Source organism: Cryptotermes secundus, unplaced genomic scaffold (genome assembly GCF_002891405.2).
Source record: "Cryptotermes secundus unplaced genomic scaffold, Csec_1.0 scaffold196, whole genome shotgun sequence".
Taxonomy (NCBI): domain Eukaryota; kingdom Metazoa; phylum Arthropoda; class Insecta; order Blattodea; family Kalotermitidae; genus Cryptotermes; species Cryptotermes secundus.
In genome coordinates, this window is record NW_019735556.1 from 182,737 (window position 1) to 194,445 (window position 11,709).

Here is an 11,709-nt window from a genome sequence, read left to right on the forward strand (position 1 = left end):
GTGGGATTTGTGGTGGACAAAGTGTCGCTGTGGCAGGTTTTCTCCGAGTACTTCGGTTTCCCCTGCCAATCTTCACTCCACCAATTGCTCAACAATCACCCTCACCTATCATCTGGGGCTGGTACAATAGGCCAGAAGTGGCCGCAGTACAAGGGACTTAGTCCCACCCCACTGGCAATAAAAAAAAGGGTGATTATAGACTGGGTTTTAGATTATTGACACGTATTCACACAACTCGGGACTACAGGCAATACAGCGCTATCGCTGATCTGCTCACTTTACAGTTTACCGTTACACGCACTAGGGTTCTTTGTTATTTTTGTTATTTTGAGCGAAGATATGCTAAATAAAGCAAAGGAAGAGTAAACATGAGAGAATAGCCTATGGAAGAGCAGATAAAGAAGGAATAACTCCTTACTGTGTACTACGATCCACCCAGGACGCAATGAAAGCTAAAGAGTGTGATGTAATATTCCCATTACATTGTGAAATTCACCCTTGCAAGGTATGCATGCTTTGTGCCAGTACTCACAGTTTCTTGAACCATCCTCAGCACAGAGGACGCATACTCGTTTTGGGATTCACTGATGAGGTACCTCATCCTTTGTCTTATGAGGGGCTGTATCTGCGAGTCATACGTACTGTAATCCAGTAACACAGCAGCTCCTGCCGCTCCGAGGATGAAGCAAATAACTTGCACTCCAACAAACTGAAAATACAAAAGATACACTCTGTAGCGACCTACATTTGAGAAGGCCACCATCTGTGTAATGGCGGCTGGCACCGCTGCCGACCATTATGGCGGTCATTACTAATAACTGCTGCCACCTTTATCGCCATCTTGGTAACCTGACTCTCTTCAGTACGGCGGGGGTTCTAATAATTATCCCACGGGGGATCCAGTCCTGTTTCCTTGTTTGTCATTTTGGAGATAAAGTATTTGTAATGCTATTGTTCAACATTCATGGGGAATCTGTTTTTAGAAATTAATAATTATATAAATTAATGATCAAGTTTGTGCATAAACCCACTAATGGAGATGAAAATTATGCTAAATTTGCACAGCATATCTTGAAAGTTGTGCATCAGCAACATGAAATAACTGCTCATACAAAATTTACAGTCATGTTTATGATGTTAGAGAGCCGGGATAGCTCAGTCAGTAGAGTGACTGGCTACGAGCTGGGTGGGCGGGGTTTGATTTTCGAGAGTGCAAGATTTTTCTCTTCTCCACAGCGTCCAGACCGGCTTTGGGGCCCCATCCAGCCTCCTAGCCAATGGGTACCGGTGGTTCTTTCCCGTGTGTAAAGCCGCAGAGGCGTGAAGCTTATCACTCATCTCCACCTAGTGCCGGGGTCAAGAACTGTGGAGACATGCCTTCACTCCTACGTAATGTCATCTTGGCATAGTGCTTAACTAATTAAACACAGGGCAAATTTACTTTTCTTTACCTGTATTGCAACACAGCTCATATATTCGCCGGGTCAAAGTTATCAGTTACTGGATGGAAGTTTATTGCTAATACTACCACTAAAGTTCTGAATCCTTACAACTCAATTTACACTTGATAAAATCTACTTAACTATCAGCGAGATCACTCCGCTTAGGACCTCCAAGTCTCCTCTAGCGCGGGGTGTACTATTCTGAACAAAGGTGTGTCACGTTTTTATCCCATCTAGCTTTTGATTCGATTTCAACAGCGCTTACCTTGGAATATGAGAATGTTGGAAATTCCCACCTTCCCGCTAGAGCTCAGAAGTTTCTTATTGCAATGTTTCGGTAAAGTCCGGCCGGAGCATTACGCTTGGGCGCTAGCAGTTACCGACGCAAGGTGCCAGACCATCCCCGTGATATCGCTCGTTGTCTTCGTCGGCATCATGCTGGCATGACCAAGATGCCTCCGTAGACTTTGTTCTATCACGCGATGGTCTGCTCTCCACCTCTGGAAGTGGTCTCTACTGGTTAAGCTGTTCTGTTTCACTGCCTGATGACCTCAGTGTCTCGCGGTATACTGTATTCTGACTGTTATTGCCAGCTCTTTTTAAAATAATGAATTTTTCCCTTATACTGCTTGATCGGAAAACATGTAGGTCAGATGCATTTATTCATGGTTGAAGCATAAGTAACATTTTCAGATAGTTTAAGAAAATCGGAACACTCTAATTCATTTAAATATTCAACCCCTACAAGGCAACCTCGAGAAGCATATGTTGGAAGACGCTGGTCAAGACCAGCTGCAGAACTACTTGGTGTGGAGGTTTGGGATTTAAATCTTTAACTGAATACCGTGACTAAGATTTCCTCTGGTATTCCTCAGTACCTCTAAGCCAGCGGTTCTCAACATTTAAGTGCTCGCTTCATACTTGGGATATTAATTATTCCTCTGTGCCGCAATAGAATAGGAGCCGATATAGTTCAGTCGGTATAGCGACGGGCTACGGGCTGAATGGCCGAGGTTCGATTTCCGACAGTGCAAGAGTTTCTTCTCTCTACACCGTCAATACCGACTGTGAGGCCCATCCAGTCTCCTATACAATGGGAATCGGGAAGTCTTCCCCAGGGGACGCTGACCGCTCACTCCATCTATTGCCGAGGTCAAGAATGCTGGGACCATACCTCCACTTCCCCATATGTCTTCATGGCATAGTGCTTATTAATTAAGCACAAGGACAACTTTAACTTTTCTGTCTTTTAGTCGCACAGGAATCATCATCATTGTTATAATACCACTATCAACTCACTCATGGAGCTGAACCAGTCTTGGGAACCCGCAAATTGTGCAGCCACTCAAGAACTTCCCAACATTTTATGGAACCCGAAGGTTCATTACCGTGTTCACAAGAGCCCTCCACAGGTCCCTATCGTAATACCAACAGTAACTGTTATGACAGTTCTTACGAATTTCGGTTTCCAAGTTTATTGTTATGCTTTAACAATAATACACCCAAGAACTGATAATAATGTGATGTTAGCAATTACTAATCTCATAGTTTGCGTGTTCTATTTTATTCCATTTCGCCAACACCTAACGGAGCATTTTGTAAAAGCTCGCGGTACACAGGTTGGGAACCACTGCTCTAAGCAGCAATGATAACACGCCATAATTGCTTCCTTCTGTCTTCCCGTTTCTAATTATTTAAATTTTACATCCGCTACTGTGTAACGTTTTCAGTACCAGTCCCGATAATTTAGTCGCGATAGTGATAGGCTTCGGACAGGACGACTGAGGGATCAGGATTTGATTTCCTCCAAAGTAAAAAATGTTTTCCCATCTCCACAACGTCCAGACACACTCCGACGTTCACCCAGTCTCATATCCAATCAGCAGACCCGTTGCTCGACAACGACCGCGAGATATATATATATATAAAAGCCGTTGCTGACCTACGGCTTCGAAAACAAGCGTATTCCCACAGAAACGATTGAACTTTTCTAGGCTCTGTATGCCGAGGTGTTATAAGAGGGACAATTTGGAAGCTACCGTCAGTCAGTGAAGAGTAGAAAGTTGGTGTGAGATGGCCACCAGCCTGGAAGTTAGTCAGATGGAGGAAAGAGTCAGTTGTGTAATTTTCGCCAGCCGGTAAGGACGTTAACAGAGGACATTGTTAGGATCCGTTACTAGGAAACGACCAGTGAAGACATAGAAGATTTTATATGTGTTGAAGTTACAGTGATCTCAAGAGTTTGTAAACCAGTGAGGTTCTTATAGTTACTTCTAATCACGAGTTGTATATATAAGTGATCAATAAACGCAATTATAAATCCAAGCCCCTTCTATAGTGACTCAGAAACGTTACAATATTGTGGAGGGTGGGGGCTCCATTTTCCGGAATAAATCGGCAGGAGCCTGAAGCTGATCACTCACCTCATCCAATGCCGAAGTTATGAATGCATTTAGCTATATCTGCATTGCTCTGTACGTTCTTAAGGACAACTCTACTTGCTGCCATTAGACGATAGTTGTCACATAAATTAAAACAGGATTAACACGACATGCCGTGTTAATGCACAAGAAGTGGATAGACCTACCTGCCCCGCATGTACGTCATAGCACGAGAAAATGATCAATGGTATACTAAAAAATTTACAGTCACTTACATAAGTTAAATTTATAATTAAAAACCATGAAGTCGATTTTTTTTCTATAATTTCAATGATTTCTCTGCCCTAGGCACGTGGAAAGTAACACAAATGTGTTCAGGCTTGGTGGTATAGTGGTAACATTCTGGATTTGAATTATAGAAATGCTAGGTTCGAATCTTGCGTAGCTAACTGGATGTCGTCTCGATAGCGAACAGCGTAGCATAACTTGAAAGAGGCCACGGCCGCCTCCTATCACCGTTTATCATCTTTCTGCCCCTCTCAACCTCAGAAATTTAAATAATGTCGATAAATAATTATTAAATTTAAATATTAAAGTCGCAGACTCTGTCTGTAATTATAAATTCACTGTTATTATTGCATTCAAAGAAAATTCTTTGACCTTTCGTTTAGAAGTCGTAGGTAATTCGGAATGGAACTTGAAAAATTTGTTTCTTTATTCTATTTTTTTAGTTCTCAAACGTTAATTGGATTGACAGTCTTCACGACTAAACATCCTACTTCATATTAAACATTAAAACTCAAAGGCACGAAATGGAAGCCGTCAGTGTATGAGTAAAGCAATGTTTACTAACATACTCATTTCTAGAATATTCATGATATTCCGCAGTTGAAATCCTGCGCCGCCTGGTATTGACACGCTCTTGGTGAATATTTGACTTTATCAGTTGCTACGCATCTAGGCTTCGGATATTCATGGGGTATTCACCGTGATTTGCAACCCTAATATTTTGCTAGTGTATATGTATGGCTTAATGAATTGGTGTTACGAGGACTGCAGAAGAAATGAACATCCAACGGCACTTAGCAGTCACAGACTCGAGATGAACATAATAATTAATTATCTGTTTTTCTTATATTGTGGAGGCACGAGGTAGCGTAGTTGGTTGAGGTATTATGCTATAAGCCGGAAGGTCGCAGGTTCCGTTCCCGATGATGTCATTGAATTTTTGATTGACCTAATCCTTCCAGCCAAACTATGGTCCAGGGATGGACACAGCCTCTAATAGAAATGAGTACCAGGAATCTTCCTGAGGGTAAAGGGTGGCCGGCGTATAAGGCTGACAAACTTACAGCCATCTGTGAACCGATTGTCTGGAAAAGGTGGGAGCCTCGACGTCTACCAGCCTTAGGGGCCTCCACGGCCTGTTACAGGGAGAGCTTTCCTTTAGCTCCTATATTGTAGGCCTGCTGCGTCACTGCATACGTCAGATGTAATGTTTCTTATTGCTAGTGGGGTGGGACTAAGTCCCTTGTACTGCGGCCACTTCTGGCCTATTGTCAGCCGCAGATGATAGGTGAATGTGATTGTGAAGCAATTGGTGGAATTAAGATTGGCAGGGGAAACCGAAGCACTCGGAGAAAACCTGCCCCAGCGCCACTTTGTCCACCACAAATCCCACCTGACCAGACGCGGGATCGAACCCGGGCCGCCGCGGTGGAAAGCCAGCGACTAACCGCTTGAGCTATGGCGCGGCCTCAGATGTAACTTAGTCAAGGTTAAATTTTTTTTTACGGGACACGCGGTAGCGTAGTTGCTTGAGGCACTGTGCTACAAGCGGGAAAGTCGCGGGTTCGAGTATCGATGAGGTGGATCTATTCAATTTACCTAATTCTTCCAGCCGCACAATGGTCCTGAGGTCGACTCAACCTCTAACAAAAATGAGTATCAGAAATCTTCCTGGGTGGGTAAAGGGCGGTCGGCACGTAAGGCTGACAACCTTACCGCCATCTGTGAGTCGATTGTATATACAATGTGGGATCCTCAACGTCTCACAACCCTGTGGGCCTCCATGGCCTCTTACATGGATACTTTACCTTTTTTTTAACTTTACCTTAAGCATTACGGATTAGGCTCACTCGCCCATTCTAACTGAGAATCAATTTATGAACTTAGGAATCATTTAGTGGGATTCCTTGAACGGGGTGTCAGTCCATCACGAGATCTCTATCTGAAAGGAACAACACAAACACAAAGAATGCGGCCTACATATATGCATCTGGTGGGATACTGTCGCACAATCCCAGAGTTCGAGCGTTGAAAACATTACGCGTTTAAAACTGCGAGGGCACTGCTTTGAGCATTATTAATATTATTGAGAGATTAGCTGGGAATGTGCCTTGTTGGAGACGGGTTTCGATATCGAGAGTTTCAGGAACTACGCCATCCCGTCCGCTTTGAGTCACAGTCGGATAGTTCCACATCCACGGACGTGCTTGTTGCATACACGGATAGCCATTTTCTTAACGTCATCTCAGGTGAAAATAGACCAGAGCTACTAGAAATTCGCACGGGGCTACTTGAAATTGATCCTGACAGCAGAATTGCAAAGTCAAACGGAGTGGTAGTTTCCAGACACTTGTCCATTTGAATGCTTTAGAAAGAAGCATCAATATGTAATTCGCTTCTGATGCTAGGATAAAAAACTAAAACTATTTACAATATTTTTGGAATACGTTATTATTAATGAAAATTAATAAAATTTGTCATGAAGATTAAACTGTAGAGGTGAATGAACATAATTTAAAAATTAACCAGAAATATGTTGAGACCATATGGCTGGTCTAGAAGTAAACAGAAACAACTGAGCAGGAGTACATGTTGCTGTCTCGTCACCAGAATGCGGAACAAAAGGTTATATAAAGATGGCTAATAGAGCCGTTGGAAACGTATGATAACGACTGCAACAAATCCAAATTTGATTCAGGAGGAAATTAAAAGGAAATTGAATTCGGACAATGCTTGCTATCGTTCATTGTCTTGACGTATACGGTCTAAAAAGAAAAGTTATAAAACACAAAACTATAATTTTACCTGTGGATCTGTATGGGTGTGAAACTTGGTCTCTGACATTAAGGGAGGAACATAGACTGAGGGTGTTTTTAGAAGAGACTGCTGAGGAGGATGTTTGGACCGAAGAGGGGTGAAATAATATGAGACTGGAGAAAACTGCATAACGAGGAACTTCATAACTTCTAATATTCAAGTATAATTATAAAGACCAAGTAAAGTAAGATGAAATGGGCTGGGCATGTAGCACGCATGGGAAAGACGAGGAATGCGTGTAGGATTTTGATGGGAAAACCAGAAGGAAGGAGACCATTAAGAAGACATAAATGTGGTTGGAAGGATAATATTAAGGTGAATCTTAGAGAGGTGGAATGGGGTGTTATGGACTACATTGATCTGATTCAGGGCACGGACAAGTAAAATGCTCTCGTGAACACGGTGATGAAATTTCAGGTTCCATAAAATGTCGGGAAATTCTTTAATAGCTGCACAACTGGCAGCCTCTCTAGAAGGGCTCAGCTCCTTCGGGGTAGTGAGTGAGTTAGGCTGAGAACATATTACCTGGAGGACATTTTTGATGACTCTGAAGAACACTCATATTCAGCCAGAAAGAACCTCCTGATCAACTAAATAGGCCTTCACTTTGACTTCGAAAGAGATCTCTATGTAACCTAACAGCGCGAAATAGAGCTTTCAAGCATGACGTAAGACGAGTCATTAATACGGTCAGTACAACATTACTTCTCCTTGGCGAAGCGCGGACTCTTCAAATAGAATATTTCGGGGCAAGATCATTCGAGTAATCTAAAATGTTATTATTTTTTCCTTTGTCCTATGATTCCACCACACAACCGAGTTTTAAATTTAACTATCTTCCTCATATTCAAAAATACGTATTTCCATGTTTTATCTGTCATGCGATGCGTATTGTAACTGTTTACTCCGTTGTTGTCTTCAAAATATACGTTAATAAGAAGGTAAAATAATCCCTGTGATTAACTAATTAAGAACTACGCCATGAAGGCGTATGTGGGAATAGATGTATAGATACAAATTTTCTTGACCTCGTCACTAGTTCGAGGTGAGTGGTCAGCTTCACACCCCTGCCGCTTTATTCCCGGGGAAAGAGCCCCCACTACCCATTGGATAGGAGGCTGGGTGGGCCCCAGGGCCGATCTGGAAGACAGCATATGAAGTTCTTTTGTTAAGGCTATCTTATACCGCTGTAACCCTGGGATTGTGGATTTAAATTTCAAGAGCATGGATGCATGTCTTCTGTTTCTTGTTGTTCTGTGTTGCTAGAGGCTGATCTCTCGTCCAAGTATCTATTAATCGTCTATTAAAAAGATACCCTAAACTCGAAAACCGGTCCGCGTTGGTCTGTCTCGTGAATAGAAGATGGCAAAGAACGTGGAGTAGGTAAGTATTTCGAAGGAGGCGTTTGTGACCTGTGTGAAGGCACTATATTGCTATTCGCTTACAGAAATTAAGGAAAGCCACACACAACACTCAAACAAGATTGTCGGCAACCCGGAGAAGAATCGGATCAGGTACTTTCCGAAGCCAACTCTCAGCTTAAAGCTCTTCACCATTCTGCTCAGTGCTAACACAGACGACTGAATGCTATAAAATATTCTCTTATGGCGTAATAGACCAATGCGGTCCAAGCTCCCCCATTTTCCGGGTTTCTTCTTGGAGGGCCCCTTGGAAGGAGGCTTGGCCCGTGGAAGGTCCTCGACCTACAGGGAACAACACTAACGCAGAAATATAACAGATATAAAGCCATGTCACAACTGGGATTCGAACCCATAATCCCAGTGTTTGAGCAGTAGAGGACGGGGCACGCGCGAGACATCGCGGTTAATATAGGCAGCCCGTAAAATATGCCTTGGGGTACTTTTTCATCTTAAATTTAGCTTTATGGCCTGTTCAAATTCAGAACTAACATATGAAATTCTGAACACATTTTAGACATTTGATAGGATTCTTGGATGGGTGAAACCTTTCCAGAGGCCTCTACTTAGGGAAAGAAAAACACGGACATGCTTCGTGCCCGAGTGGGACTAGAACACAGGATTGTTGTCTTCCAGGAGTGTAATATTACGCTGTCTGGACCGTAGCCACGATTGCTCAGTTGATATTGCGAGGGCTGTAGCCTGGACCACCGTGATTCGATCCCCGGCAGAGGCAACAGATCTTTCCTTCTCCATAGCGTCCAGATCGACATTGGGATCCACCCAGCCTCATATCCAATGGGTAGGGGGGTTCTTTACCTGGGAGTTTAAACGGTCGGAGAGCGAAGCTGACCATTCACTTCCAACTAGTGCTGAGGTAAAGAACAGTGGAGCAATACGTGCGCTCTCTGGTGTACTAATTAATTAAACACTGGTACAACCTCACATTTTGCCTTTACGTGCTTTAAATCGTGATTCTTGAGAATAGGTAGGAAATTTTTGTTGTTAACTCATACGTATAACCCACATCCTTTCCGCGTTATGGAATTCTGCATTTATAACACATTTTTTGAAGAAAGAGTCTAATCGTAAACGGTATTTTATTCGGCACACGAGCAGTAGCCTGGCGAGTGGGCACTTAAAGGAGCCATCCATAAATAATGTCACATGTTAGGGGGCTGCTATTGAAGGGAGCGGGGTAAGTACTTGGAGGGGAAGGTGACACTGCAGTCTGGTGCTGTGGGAGAATTTCAGTTTGCTTGCAGGCGTTAATGTCTCGCTCTCACTCTTCAGAGTTCGTATAAACTTTTAAAAAAATAACAGAAGTCGGATTTATTTGATGAAGATGTCATTTTCTTTTGGGTTTAGTGTATGCTGTTTTCCATCAAGCTGCTCTGACGTCAGTCTCCCTCTCTATAGTGCAGCAATATGATAATAGTGGGAAGTGGCAGTCGTTTTAGGATGCGCTGTTCGCCGGCAACTCTCTTTTCCAGCAAACACTAAAAATTCTATTTGTATGCAGCCCTAGTAACGTTTCAGTTTTGAGAATAAAATTAAGGATACTGCAGAACATTCGGGGTTACGACCTCGACGGATAGCAATATCGTAACATCCCACTTCCCTACATTGTGTCGTGGAATGAGATCAACGGGAAAGATATGTGCTTTCCGGTATGTGACGCCGTGTATTATGTTAGATGTTTACCGACGAAGTTCTATGCGGAAGATGAAGGCAGCGTTTTCCCCCGAATTGCCTGTAAACAATCATTTAACTATCTACTTTGTTACAGAAGACGGTAATATATCTGACGATAATCTTATTTATATAACTTTCATTCATTCATCAGTGGCTACACATCCATTTTGTTGGGCCTTATCCTCTTCTTCACGTTTGTAATCTTTTTTTACACTGATGGTAGGACACCTTGGACAAGTGATCAGCCCGTCACAAGGCCGTCAAGTTACGTCAACAGACGTCAAGTGAAGGCAAGTCACGTCAAATCACGCCAAGTTACGTCTCGACACGTAAAGTCTTCTCAAGGCACGCCAAGTCACGTCAAATCACGTCACGTCACTAAACGTCACCTCACCTCACCTAACCTCACCTCACCTAACCTCATCTAACACGTCAGGAAATGGTACACCTCAATTACTGATTGATGCACACAAGTCTACAAACCTACCCTAACGTAACCCAACCTAACCTTACCTACCCTAAACTAACCTAACCCAAACTATCCTCGCCTCGCCTCGACCGCCTCGCCTCGCCTCGCCACACGTCAAGTTACGGCAAATCACGTCAAGACACGCCAAGTCACGCCACGTCACGCAAAGTCATGTCAAGTCACGCCAAGTCAGGACAAATCACGCCAAGTAAGGTCACATCACGCCAAGGCACGTCAAGTCACGCCATGTCACGCCAAGTTACGGCATGTCACGTCAAATCACGCCAAGTTACGTCAAGTCACGTCACCCCACCTCACCTCACCTCACCCCAACCCACCTCACCTCACCTCAACTCACCTCACCTAATTTAAGAGCAGGGAATGGTACCCCTCAGTTACTGATTCATGCGCACAAGTCTACTGCGCAAACCTATTATACCCTAACCTAACAGAACCTAACCCAACCTAACTTAACCTAACATAATCTAACCTAACCTAACCTAGCCTAACAACCTAACCTGACATAACCTAACCTAACCTAACCTAACGTAGCCTAGCCTAGCGTACCCTAGCCTTGCCTCGCCCTGTGTCGCATCGCCTTACGTCAAGTTACGTCAAGTCACGCCACGTCACGGAAATTCACGTCAAATCACGCGAAGTCACGTCACGTCACCTGACCTCACCTAACCTCACCTCACCTCACGCCTCGCCTCGCCTCGTCTATTCTCACGTCAAGTTACGTCAAATCACGTCAAGACACGCCAAGTCACGCCACGTCACGCAAAGTCATGTCAAGTCAAGCCAAGTCAGGACAAATCACGCCAAGTAAGGTCACATCACGCCAAGGCACGCCAAGTCACGCCAAGTTACGGCATGTCACGTCTAATCACGCCAAGTTACGTCAAGTCACGTCAACCCACCTCACCTCACCTCACGTGACCTCACCTCACCTCACCTCACCTAATTTATGAGCAGGGAATGGTTCCCCTCAGTTACTGACTCATGCGCACAAGTCTACTGCGCAAACCTATTATGCCCTAATCTAACAGAACCTAAGCCAACCTAACTTAACCTAACCTAACTTAACCTAACCTAGCCTAACAACCTAACCTGACATAACCGAACCTAACCTAACCTAACCTAGCCTAGCCCAGCATACCCTAGCCTCACCTCGCCCCGTGTCGCATCGCCTTACGTCA

General features: G+C 43.8%; 1 protein-coding gene across 1 annotated transcript in view; it reads right to left on the reverse strand.

Annotated features, from left to right (window-relative positions):
• LOC111869540 (tetraspanin-2A) overlaps nucleotides 1-11,709 on the reverse strand; it is a 119,832-nt gene that overhangs the window by 22,280 nt on the left and 85,843 nt on the right. The window contains exon 3 of the mRNA XM_023861156.2: nucleotides 533-709. Coding sequence (XP_023716924.1) covers nucleotides 533-709 — 177 coding nt within the window. The remainder of the gene's footprint in view (nucleotides 1-532; nucleotides 710-11,709) is intronic.